Raw genomic sequence first — 13,206 nt, forward strand, 5'->3', positions numbered from 1 at the left:
AATAAATTGCTGTTTAGGAATTAGCTGAGTCACAACAGTACTGTTTGGACCATGAGTGATGTGGTCGTCTCACTGCCTCACAAACTTGACTGACTACAGAGGCCAGAGGAATGTCACGGATCAGACAAGTGCATCGCAACTTCCTGCATAGGGTCTAATTCTTTACATGAAAACTAATTCCAAAACGTTACCAAAATAAATTGTCTCGACCAATACACTGAGCTGCGACGTCAGTTTTCACACCTCTGTAACTGAATTCTTCCAGGACATGGAGGACAGAAGCGGGAACGTCTGGAGGCTGGACGTTTGGACTCTGGCGCCTTGAGGACTACTCAGCACTGTCCTAGAAGGAAAAGATGTCAAGTATGACATTAACCCATCTATGTGGTGACAGCGTAACATGATGATCACAAATTTCAGAACACACTCCACTACATAACTACAATTACTCACTCTGGCTGTAAACTCATCCAGCAGTAGCTGGGAGCTTTCATTAGGAGGTTTCGGACATTCTACATATAGCTTCGTGTTACCTGCCTCAGAATGTTAAAGCTGTATGGTTTTGTCGAGTAGATAATTAAATTTAGGTGTTTTGTCAAATAACACACAGACATTCTGGCTGTTATTTCCAATAAAATGACCTCTGTAGTTTGAAGCTAAGCTATGAGTTCTTCACACCTCATTAAACTCCAGCAGGATTAACAAAGTATCTGTTTCTCGGGATCATTTGTTTAGTTTGGGAGCTTGGTTCCCCCAAAAATAACCACTATGGCATGAAGACAGTGTTGAGTGAGTTACCAGCAATTGAAGCATAGATTAACGCACACGTTTACTCTCACACTGGTACAACAACACCCTCATTAAGTCTTCCTGGGATGAAGGTGACATACTGAGGGATTTATTTCACATGAGTGGCACTACTTGAGTGCATTCCCAATTCAGAGCCTTGATGAAAGTACTAGGCTCCTTGGGAAAATTGGGAATGTCAGTCATTATCGAACGAATGAAGGCACAGTCAGTGAAAACGTTTGTAATTCTGGATGGAGTTTGCACTTTAGGAGGGTATAAAATGCTAAGATATGTCGCACCGCAAGGCGGAGTGAAACAGGAGCAGTATCTGTAGCTGCCACTGCTAAACCTTGGTCATGGTTTGTTTTGTTTGGCTGAAGCACTGGTCAAAAGATCAAGTGAAGATACTAAGACCGTAGAAAAAGAAAAACCAAAACCAAAAGAACTTTTTAAATTTAAGAACGCCAGGATGTGTGAGTTTTTGAAAAAAAAAAAGACAAATAGATACATTTTACCTTCCACAGAAAATCAGTGAATAGATAAATCTGCAAAAACTAAACAAAACTTCAACTACTATATGTTAATAACTTCCTTAATAATAAATTATTAATCATAATAATATGCTAGCTAAGCCAGACATTTCTGCAATTTTTGTCATCCAACACTAAATAGGACCATTTTCGCCGTGTTTACCAACCTCCTGAAGACCAATGGGCCTTATGTGGACCAAAACCCAGTCATAATACATTGGACAGCCTTTGTTTTAGGTGAGGGGTTAGTTTAGAGGTAAGGCATGAATTACATCTGGTTAAGGTTAGGAAAATACTGCTACTGGTTAGGATGAGTGAAAATGTCTGGACTGCGCATAAAGTCCTAATATGCATAGACATTCTAAATAGTTGGGGTGTGTGTGTGTGTGCGTTTGTTTGTAATACCTTATGGGGACCATTTTCGTGACACATACTAAGTTGTGGGGACCCACTGCTCCTTGTGGGGACAGAAGCCTGGTCCCCACAAAGGGGAAACACTGTTTTTGGGTCAAGGGTTAGATTTAGAACTAAGGTGTGAATTGAGTATTGGTTAGGGGTAGGATAAGGGTGAGGTATAAGCTGTAGAAATGAATGGAAGTCAATGGAAAGTCCCCACAAAGATAGCCATGCGTGTGTGTGGGCATATGCGGGGGTGTATGTGTGTGTGTGTGTCTTTTGCAGAGCCAGCTTGTAATCAGCTGTTAAAGTTGGCTCTGATGTTTCACAGCATTTGAACGCACCGCAGTGAGCGGGACAGTGCAGAGCTTCCAGAGCTACTCCTGCTGCAGCAGCACTAGTGAAATTGGAAGAGGGAATAAGGAAGATATTGATTCAGCATTTGCAGAGTATATTTACCAGCTGTAGACATTCTGTTCATTTGCACTGCTTGCTATTCAAATTCCAGTGACTGTGTTTGGGAGCAGCCGTGAAAAAAGGTAAGAATAAAGAGGTTTAAAGATATTATCAGTAGCTACTCACTGTTAACATCAATGTAACAACAGCAGCTCAGAGTTTAATAACTTATCATTGACATATGTGGAAAAAATCTCAGTCTTCCAGGTACATGCTGGATAGTTTACTGTATGTGTCATTAAACCCATATAAGTAATGATGACAACATTGTTAAAAAAGAGTGAATTTTCAGAAAATAACTGAAGAAACTAAAACAATAGTAGTTGATAAATATACATTTAAACAGTATAGGTTTAAACCAATACATTGACATCATTATGTGCTACTATAATTATTAGTTATCTTGACTTTTGGTGATTGTTGTAACTTACACATGTAAAAAAAAAGTTACATCTTTTAGTAGATTATGTGATAAGGATCCTAACCAAGAATAGGACAACGCATGCTGTGTACATGACAGCGACAAGACCACATCACATGATTACCATATATATATATATATATATATATATATATATATATATATATATATATATATATATATATATATATATATATATATATGTGTGTGTGTGTGTGTGTGTGTGTATTGTGTAGAGGTTTGACTGAAAGCTGGAATAAAAAAAGAGGAAAAAAGGTTGTTGTGTAATATTTACCTAGTTCCATTTTGTATATATATATATATATATATATATATATATATATATATATATATATATATATATATATATATATATATATATATATATATATATATGTATACATATATATATATATATATATATATATATATATATACATATATATATATATATATATATATATATATATATATATATATATATATATATATATATATATCTATATATATATATATATATATATATATATATATATATATATATACACTTCTAATCATCTTTACTGTCATCTAGGCTCAATAAAGGGAAAAACAATTTTGGCAAGAAAGAATTGTTACTTTCTGTACTTCACTCTGGTTCATGTATATTTTGTGGTTTGGTTTTAGCTTGTTGGTCTGTTAAAGAACATTTGAAGCAATTGAAAATGTGACCGGCACTGCCCTGACAACCGTACATGTACTTTAAGGAAGTGAGCTTGGCACTTCCCCTTATCTTGGTTTGATGAGGTCAAGTGACTAAATCTTGTGTGAAACTAATTCTCAGAGTTTGTGTTCAAGTACCACATTTGAGACACCATAGATCATGACACCATGCTCTGAATTACAGAAGTAACAAATTAGAGGCTTCTGTCTGTTTTATAGCTGTTCAGGTTAACAGAGTTAAAATGGTTAGAAGGGAGTCACTGTCGATGCTTTTGGACTCAGGATTGCACATTGCAGCAAGAAGGTCCTGGGTTCGATTCCCGGCCCGGGTTCTTTCTGCATGGAGTTTGCATGTTCTCCCTGTGCATGCGTGGGTTCTCTCCAGGTACTCCAGCTTCCTCCCAGAGTCCAAAAACATGACTGTTAGGTCAATTGGTCTTTCTAAATTCTCCCTAGGTATGAGTGTGTGTGCATGGTTGTTTGTCCTGTCTGTTTCTGTGACAGACTGGCGACCTGTCCAGGGTGACCCCGCCTCTCACCCAGAACGTTAGCTGGAGATAGACACCAGCACCCCTCCTGACCCCACTAGGGACAAGGGTGTAAGAAAATGGATGGATGGATGGAGATATATATATATATATATATACTGTATAAACATGCTTATGAAGAGATTTTGTTCAAACAGGCATTACATCAAACAACATAGAAAGAATCTTTTCTTTAACGCAGATCAACGAAATAAAAGCCTTACATAGTCAGGAGATAGAAAAAATGTATCTTTTGTTTCAGTAAAAAGCTTTTTTTGAATCAAAGTTACTTTCCATTAAATTTTGATCAAGTTAGATATTTACTCGATGCTAGAACTCAGGTAAATGCATGCACAAACAGGCAAATTAGATATTTTTTAAAGCTGAGCCCTGTCTCTTACATCTTATGCAAGCAAAGAAAAAAACTAATTTATTCATGTTATGTTTTCGGAAGGAGATGATTGAGCTGGGTCTCGCTGAAGGGTGCCTCATCGATGAACTGATGGAGCTGACGTCTCAGAGCATCGGTCAGCTGGAGATCCAGGAACATTTCAACATCATTAAGGAGATCGGACGGGGAAAATATGGCAAAGTGTTGCTGGTCACCCATCGTTTTAGGGGTATGCGTTATTACTACTGCAGCCTCTGGGGGCAGTTTATTTAAATCAAAGTGGAAAGATATTACAAAATGTACATTCATGTAAAGCATTATTCATCAAGTCTTTTTATTCTTTTTATTCATAAATTACCAAATATTATTTGTCTAAATTTCTGTAGAAACATTACTGGATAGCTATGAATTTTCCAATCTCAAAACAGTCCTATTTAGGAAACATCGCTGAACTATTGAGGTATATTATGGAATTCTGCAAAAGATAACTCTGTTAAAATATGATGTTCCTGGTTTTTCCTCTATGTCCTAGGAAGTCCCACAAGGTTCTATAATTGGCCATTACACAACTACAGTCAAGCCAACAACTATTCTGTATTCTTGTGTAGAATCTGTTATTTTTCTCTTTAAAAAATCTACAGCTAATGGCCCTGTAAAGACATGTCAATCACTTCAAACTGGTTCTGAACTGTTCCACAACTAAACTGGTGTTGATCCACAAACTTTGCTGTGAAAGTGTGAAACTCTTTTCTTCTGATCATACTTCAACTGTTAGTTTCAAACTTCAGTTATTTGCTAATCTGGGTCTATGTACATGGAATTAACCAATAAAATCAATATTTATTTGCTATTTATTTGCTCTATGAACGGAGTCTGAAAGTTGTTTTTTTAAGTACTGTTCATTATTTCTCTCAAAAAGAAAAATTCAAGATGTATTTTTATTTTGTGTTTCGAAACCACACAGTGTAGAAACAAATCTCTCTCTAAAAGTTAGCAAGGCTAGTTATGATATCTTTGAAGACTCATAAAGTCAAAAATCCTGTACAGGGGAACCACGATTATCAAACGACAGCTGAAAAACTTTAACATTTTGATCAGAGATACTCAGCTGAACTCTTTTAGCTGTATGGTGCCTTATGAGTCAGTGAGTAAAGCAGTTAACTGGTAAAGGTAGACGAAGTATACAGATTAACGCAGATCACAGAACTGAAAAACCAGCAGGGGTCAGTATATGGAAATAAACTGGAAGAGATCTCAATGTTCCTCTGTGGCAAAACAAGTATGAAACCTGAAGGAAGCAGTAACGGTGTTTGTTTCCGTCGGTGATGACTGCACTGTGGTTGGTCTGCAGGGACTCCAATGGCCCTGAAAGTGATGCCTAAAGCCTCCACTAAACTGCAGGGCTTTCTACGAGAGTACTGCATCTCCTTACACCTGTCCTGCCACCCCTGCATTGTGGGCCTGTTTGGCATCGCCTTCCAGTCTAAAGAGCACTACTGCTTCGCCCAGGAGCTGGTCATTGGGAGGGATCTGTTTGCCGTCATCAAGCCAAAGGTGAGAAGTCATTCATTGTTTAAGCGAGACTTGTGACAGAGCTGATGCTATATTTAGAAACATTTTAGGGTGAATGTTGACTGTGGGTCAAAATGCTTCTAATGCAGCTGAAGTTAAAACTTTCAGAATGTCAGCTATATGAATATATATACCGGGCGATAGATGAAAATGTTTAGAATTACTGACACAAAGCAGAGTTTTGAAAATCAACAGAAATGATGAGAAATAGATCTCCTTATGATTAAAACAGATAATTCCTACACACACCTCTTGCATGTTACACTGAATCTATTCAAAATAGTCAACATCTCTGAAACGCAGGCCTACATCAACACACACCAGAGAATAATTAACATGATCTCAAGTTCTAATACTGTCCATAATTCAATAAATGTTTCCTGTCTTAGCAATATGTTTCAATACAGAGTCTGTAAATATTTAGTATCAATTAGTAGCATTAGAGGAGGAAGCACCGTAAAAAGCCCCTTCAGAGTCCTAATGGTTTCTAAATAGCTGGTTTGGTTTCACTGCTACACCTGGGCTGAAAGCATTAGTCGCCCCCTTGTGGTGGCTGAAGTTTGTGGCGCCCTAAAAAAATAAAATGGTCAGAAAAATTATAATATGAATACAAAATGTCATTTTTGCTTATTTATCTTAACATACAAATAGTGTAATAAAGCAGCACAGCTACCTGTAAGTTAAATAGCAGGACCCTGACATTCCTGAGCCATTGCTGTAAAGGAAATGCAAAGATTTGAAGGATTGTTTATGTTCCTTTTGTCATGTAGTAAACATTTAAACAGATAATCCTTATTTGAAAAAAATGCCTTCAGTCAGGTCTGTAATCTAACAGTCACTTAAATGACAGATTTTTACTACTAAGCCATATCACTCAATCAATCAATCAAATCCATTTGCAACATGATAGTCCAGAGTGCATTACATTATAAAAACACAAAAATAAAAACATCATAAAAACAATGCACAGTCACCATTTAAGAAACCAGTAAAGCTATATTTTGTGGAGTGCCATCATCAAAGTCATCAGTTTATATAAAGTATGTTTATCAATGCTCCATTTTTGGAGGTGGGGTTCTAGTCTTTATTTAAAGGAACATGTGGTGCATGTTTTTGTGTGTACCATTAATAAAGATTAGTGTAGTGATATGGAATTTTCATGTATGACCTTGAACATCTCATTATTTGTGAACCCTATAAAAAGTTACAGGTAACCAATATAAACCCATCGGTATTTAAATGACATACAGTACATACAATTTCATAAAATGTAATGGCTCAGGTTTTCCACCAGGTGGAACTGATACTCTGCTTTAAACCAATGACTTGTAGATTGTTCCAACACATTGACATCTGGTGACAAAAACAAACAGTTAAATAAATCAAATAAAATCAAAGAAACATACAAATATGGAAATGTTCATTGATTTTTGCTGCATGAAACATTCACACTTGAATTGCGTTTTGGATTTCAAATAAAAACAAACTGTAACAAATTTAAATTCATAATGCAACAATAGAAATGAATATTCTCTTTCTTCATCCAGGTGGGAATCCCGGAGTCGTCAGTAAAACGCTGCGTCCTCCAGATCTCCAGTGCGCTGGAGTTCATCCACAGCCACGGTCTGGTCCACCGGGATGTCAAGCCTGAAAACATCCTGCTGCTGGACACTCACTGCCGTCAGGTCAAGCTGGCAGACTTTGGCCTCGCCCAGAAGAGAGGAACCCTCATTCGCTTCATCACAGGGACTTTGCCGTACATGGCCCCGGAACTTTGCAGCGTGGCTCTGTTGGACAACCAGAAAGAGGTGACAGTGCCTCCTCTGAGCGTGGAGCCCAGTTTGGACACCTGGGCCTTTGCAGTGGTCATCTTCTGCATCCTGACCGGTTACTTCCCATGGGAGCGTTGCATGAACTCGGACAGCTTCTATCAGGAGTTTGCCGACTGGTGCGAGACGAAGAAGAAAGTTTATGTGGAGGATGACGTCCCTCCTCTGTGGAGGAGGTTCACCCCAGAGGCTATGGAGATGTTCAGTCTGCTTCTGGCTCCAGACGCATCGCAGAGGAGTTCAGCAGGAGCAGTGAGAGCGTACATGGAAAAAGACTGGCTGAGAAAAGACCATGGCAACGAGCTGCTCTAGATAAATGTACAGAGTGTGCCCTTATTTGGAGGCATGTTGTGTAGGAAAATATGTTGATTAATATTAAACCAAAAGAATGGAGGTAGTTTGTGTTTACTCGCGTCGTAATTAAAAGAAAAAAATGTTTATTCGGTTCAATTAAAAGTTCCAATGTGGCATACCAAAGGTAGACATCATTTAAATATAAATCATTGGGTTTTTTTAATTTCCATTATTATTTTAGATAATGGAAGGCAATGCAATGACAGTGATTTCCTGCCTTCAGCTGTGACTATCTACAATAACTCTGAAGAATTTAATTAATATGAGTTACAGCTACATTTAATTTCCCTTTGAGATGAATAAAGTATTTTTGAATTCAATTTGAATTGAATTAAGTATATGTATCACAGAACAACATTTCTGATTCAAAAGGATGAATCAGAAACCCTTGGAAGAAAGATTTTTTTTTCTTACATAAGAACAATGTACAAAATAAAAAAAGAAAATACATTTCGAATTCTCTGAAATACAAATGATTTGATCCAAAACATTAGCTAGTCATGTAAAAATCTTCTCCTGTATAGCTACTGTATTTTTTACAAAATAATGTTGTTTGAAATTAATATTTCAAATCTAATAGGTGCAGTTTTGTTATATGTTATGTGAAACATGTGATTTTAGTTTAAGCAATTTTTTCACCTGGACGACCTGGATGCTGACATTGCCAGCAGTAAACTAAAATGACCACAGGACATTTTCCAATCTTCTGACATTTATGGACAACTCTGATGGACAGTAACCTTTAGTCCTGGAGCTCTTTGTATTGTTTTTTTTAAAGACCCTAAAAGATCATTTTTATCTTCTGTCTGACAAAACATGGCTCTGAACTTTAGGAGCCTTTGAAGATCTGTGACCCTAGTCGGGTTGTGGAGGGCAGGTGTGTGGCTTATGGAGAAACCTTTCATAAATAAGGACACACACACACACACACACACACACACACCCGCACGCACACCCACGCACAAATGTGTTTAGATTGAAGTGTTTTCAGATACACTATGTTGGGCTGTGGTTACATCCTGTGTTAACCAGTACTGTGTACCTTTTTGTTGAACAGTTACTATTTAGTAATATAATACAAACATCAGTTTATGATAGACTGTGTGGGTGTAGCTCTGTGTTTGGATGTGTGCTTGTTCACGAAAAACATTTATGTTCTTTGTTTTAAGAAGCAAATTAAAGAACATTCTTGCTTTATTTTGCTTCAATATTTTAAAGAATATGTTGTTCTTTAAAATATTATTAGTTCAGCGTTTTTCTACGTTTCTGAAGTGAATGTAACAGTAAATCTAAGTAATTAATGAGAACTCTTGATGTCTTGTTGCAAACTTTAAACAGGGCTTCATATGACATCTCAATATTGGATTTCTACTTGCCATTTTTCTGTGAAGCTCAGATTGATAGAATGGATGTTAAGCTGTCAGCATTCTATCAAGTCAGAGTTCTTCGTTCAGATACCTCGTGCTTCTTGGTTGCTTTTTTCATTAATGCTCTTTTTGCCCAACCTGTCAGATTAAGTAAGGCAGAATGTTGTGCTTGCTAATCTTGTTTACATGTTAGACTTGTTTCCCTTTCTCTCTAGTTCAGCTCTCAGTGGGTTATCTTCGGTCTACTGTTAAATATTCCCCTGATTAGACTCACCTGGTTCCCATGCCATTGATCACTTCTTTTCTGTGTTTAAGCTCCTTGGCCAATTTGTGAGAGAACTTTATTTGTCTTAATTTGTTCCATCATTAAATCTCTTCACCTCTCTGCCTCCAGTCTGCCTACATTTGGGTCAATGCATTTCTAGTCAAAACCTAGAAAAGACTTTTGACTAGACTGGTTTTCTGGTCTGTTCACTGTGTATTTTTGCATAAAGCAGCTTTACAGGAAACACGTCACACAAGACATATTTTGTTTGATAAAATCTTATGTTAATCACTGTCTATTTTTCAGTAAACCTTCCAAAGCTTGCCAGCATCACATTTCACTGCAATTCAACTTTTAGGTGGAATATTTATTCTCCGAAGGACTTCAGGATCATTCAGAATGAAACAACCATCAGATTCATGCTCTGCTACCTTCAATGTCCCAAAAGAGTCCCTTGGTCATTTTGGGAAATTACAGTGCCAGTGTGCGAAAAGAATATCAAGCCAAACATTCACCTCCGTCCTCAATGACTGTTGGTCTTTCTGAGAAAATGCATTCTGTAAATTATGAAAAGTCAACAGTATGAAGAATTGTTCAAAATTTAGTACTTTTCTTTTCTTTTCTTTTTTTTTTAGAAAAGCATCTCTGAATGGATCCCATCATACATCAGGCCCTCAAATTCTGGGAACAGTCAGAATAGCAAAGTTACACTCAGTCTCATAAAGATTTAATAAGAGGGTCTGCTAACGTTGCTATCCTAACAGCCATTTTTATGATCAGTAAAGCTAAACAGAACCTGTTTATACCCACAAATGTTACATGTCTGTAGAAGCTTAAATTCAGTTTTGTTCATTCAGACCTTTAGGATAAATTATGTTTATATTTCTTATGATCATTTTTTATTTGGATAAAAATGATTACTAGTTAAATCTCCTATGCATACGAATTTGTTATATTGGACTATACTAAAGCCTTCTTTTAAGTCAAGTATGATTCAAAATTTTAAACCTGATAGAATGATAAAAAAAACCCTACTTAAATTAATGGTTTTAATATACTATTGTCAAACTAAACTTAATATTTAACTATTAAAATCCCTGTTTTAATCCCCAGCCTCCTGAAATATACACTTGCAAAGGGTTAATAGTTTGAGTCATGCAGAACTGATCTGACCGTTTCCATAGCAACGTTCAGAAGCAAGACATTCCCCCAGAACTACAGTGAGCTCATTGTAGCTATGACGACATCTATGACACAGATCTATGTCATAGATCAAAGAATATCTGAGGTTATGAATGCGTCCATCTCAAAACATCAGGTATTTTACAAATAGCACTTTGACAGATACCACTTCAACCCCTCGCTCTCTTTTTCTAGGATTGTAATATGGAGAAACTTTTAACAGCTGCCGTCTTTTTTCCGTTGTCTTTTGGCGCCGGGTATTTAGTAACAACTGGTGTGAGAAAACTTGTGACCACACTATTTCCTGGTGTCACCGTTGATTGTAGCAGCTCTCAAGACGAGAACATGGATTACGCCGAATACCTTTTCAACACTTTTGGGACACGGAAGCAAACAATACTGGATAGAGAAGACTCGCAGCACGATGAGTCTTCAGATGACGATACTGAAGAAGAGACTTCCCCGGCTGGGGAAGTTTGCTGTGAAGCAAAAATGACTTCAGAGGTTGAGCCCAAAGACAACAAAGACTCAACCTCTGGCCCAACCTCTGGCCCAACCTCAAGTCTGTCAGCGACATTAAAGACCCAGGAAGAGAAATCTGTCATATTGGACAAATACCCCCCCAAACTTCCCAAAGCTCCCAGGATCCGAGAACCCATCCTACCTGGCTGCGACGTCTGCAACGCAGAACGGAGACGTCGTGAAGAAAGGAAGAAACGTTCGCTCGGACGTGAAAAAAAAAAGAAGTGCTGCATCATATTTTGAATGCCTCTGAGACGCATCTAAAATGATGAGGTGGTGAGCCTATGATTCGGATTTTACACCAAATAGAAAAGATAACAGATTCAAGTCATGGATCTCAAAGGGCTTTACTACCTATTATTCATTTGTCCACAAAGGGATATTTCAGAGCTTTGAAACCTTACACCTTTGTCACCGATTCTGTTCATCACTTTCATGGACAGAATTTCTAGGCGCAGCCAAGGTGTTGAGGGGATCCGATTTGGTGGCCTTAGGATCTCATCTCTGCTTTTCGCAGACGATGTGGTCCTTTTGGCTTCATCAGATCGTGATCTGCAGCTCTCGCTGGAGCGGTTCGCAGCCGAGTATGAAGCGGCCGGGATGGGGATCAGTGCCTCCAAATCCGAGGCCATGGTCTTGAGCCGGAAAAGGGTAGAGTGCCTTCTCCGGGTCAGGGGGGGTGTCCTGCCCCAAGTGGAGGAGTTTAAGTATCTCGGGATCTTGTTCACGAATGGGGGAAGAAGGGAGCGGGAGATCGACAGGCGGATTGGCGCAGCGTCTGCTGTCAAGCGGGCGCTGTACCGGTCCGTCGTGGTGAAGAGAGAGCTGAGCCAAAAAGCGAAGCTCTCGATTTACCGGTCGATCTACGTTCCCACCCTCATCTATGGTCATGAGCTTTGGGTCATGACCGAAAGAACGAGATCGCGGATACAAGCGGCCGAAATGGGTTTTCTCCGTAGGGTGGCTGGGCTCTCCCTTAGAGATAGGGTGAGAAGCTCAGTCATCCGGGAGGGACTCAGAGTAGAGCCGCTGCTCCTTCACATCGAGAGGAGCCAGTTGAGGTGGCTCGGGCATCTGGTCAGGATGCCTCCTGGACGCCTCCCTGGTGAGGTGTTCCGGCACGTCCCACCGGGAGGAGGCCCCGGGGAAGACCCAGGACACGCTGGAGGGACTATGTCTCTTGGCTGGCCTGGGAACGCCTCGGGATTCCCCCGGAAGAGCTAGAAGAAGTGGCTGGGGAGAGGGAAGTCTGGGCCTCCCTTCTGAAGCTGCTACCCCCGCGACCCGACCTCGGATAAGCGGAAGAAGATGGATGGATGGATGGATGGATGAAACCTTACAGAAGGATCATGGACTGGAAAAAGTTGATTTTTTTAGGTACCTGCAGGTGAGACATTATTTTAATAGAAATTTTAAAGAAGTGTTGAGAAAAAATGATTCCAGTTTCATGGAGGTATTTCTAACATTAATTAAACCCAGATCAGACAGCAGAATTATCTCTAAGTTATACAATGCCATACAGCTATCTAAACATGAGAATACAGAATACATAAAGAGGAAATGGGGAAAGGAAATTAAGGTAATAATCTCACAAGAAGATGGGAAGAAATATGTCAACTGCAGTGGGTCTCGACCGGATCAAACACATGGCGGGAGTTTTGTTGGAAAAACATTGCACAATTTTTTGTTACACCCATTCAGAGACGATATCAAAACAACGGGGACGCCTGCTGGAGACTTTGCCAGTCTAAAGGAGCCAACCACTTCCATGTTTGTTGGGACTGCCAAGTAATAAAACCATATTGCGAAGAGTTCCACAAACATATTGAAAATATATTCAATGTAAAAATTTCATTCAAATGTGAAACGTTGTACTTGGGCAACCTACAGTTGGACACATGGA

General features: G+C 38.8%; 1 protein-coding gene across 1 annotated transcript; it reads left to right on the top strand.

Moving 5' to 3' along the window:
• The first annotated feature begins 2,066 nt into the window (after window positions 1-2,066).
• LOC102224682 (serine/threonine-protein kinase SBK1-like) lies at window positions 2,067-9,716 on the top strand. Its single transcript, XM_014471468.2, has 4 exons — window positions 2,067-2,254; window positions 4,276-4,441; window positions 5,564-5,766; window positions 7,332-9,716. Exons 2-4 carry the CDS (start codon window positions 4,279-4,281, stop codon window positions 7,923-7,925), a joined length of 960 nt encoding a protein of 319 aa, XP_014326954.1. The 5' UTR covers window positions 2,067-2,254; window positions 4,276-4,278; the 3' UTR covers window positions 7,926-9,716.
• The last annotated feature ends 3,490 nt before the right edge of the window (window positions 9,717-13,206 follow it).

This window comes from Xiphophorus maculatus, chromosome 1 (assembly GCF_002775205.1).
Source record: "Xiphophorus maculatus strain JP 163 A chromosome 1, X_maculatus-5.0-male, whole genome shotgun sequence".
NCBI classification, from domain to species: domain Eukaryota; kingdom Metazoa; phylum Chordata; class Actinopteri; order Cyprinodontiformes; family Poeciliidae; genus Xiphophorus; species Xiphophorus maculatus.

What these genes read in the sequence shown, in the direction of transcription:
- LOC102224682 (XM_014471468.2), top strand. Translation starts at nt 4,279, where the DNA reads ATGATTGAGCTGGGTCTCGCTGAAGGGTGCCTCATCGATGAACTGATG. An exon ending in GGTCACCCATCGTTTTAGGG is followed by an intron (nt 4,442 to 5,563) that starts GTATGCGTTATT and finishes GTTGGTCTGCAG; the next exon opens with GGACTCCAATGGCCCTGAAA. An exon ending in TTGCCGTCATCAAGCCAAAG is followed by an intron (nt 5,767 to 7,331) that starts GTGAGAAGTCAT and finishes TTCTTCATCCAG; the next exon opens with GTGGGAATCCCGGAGTCGTC.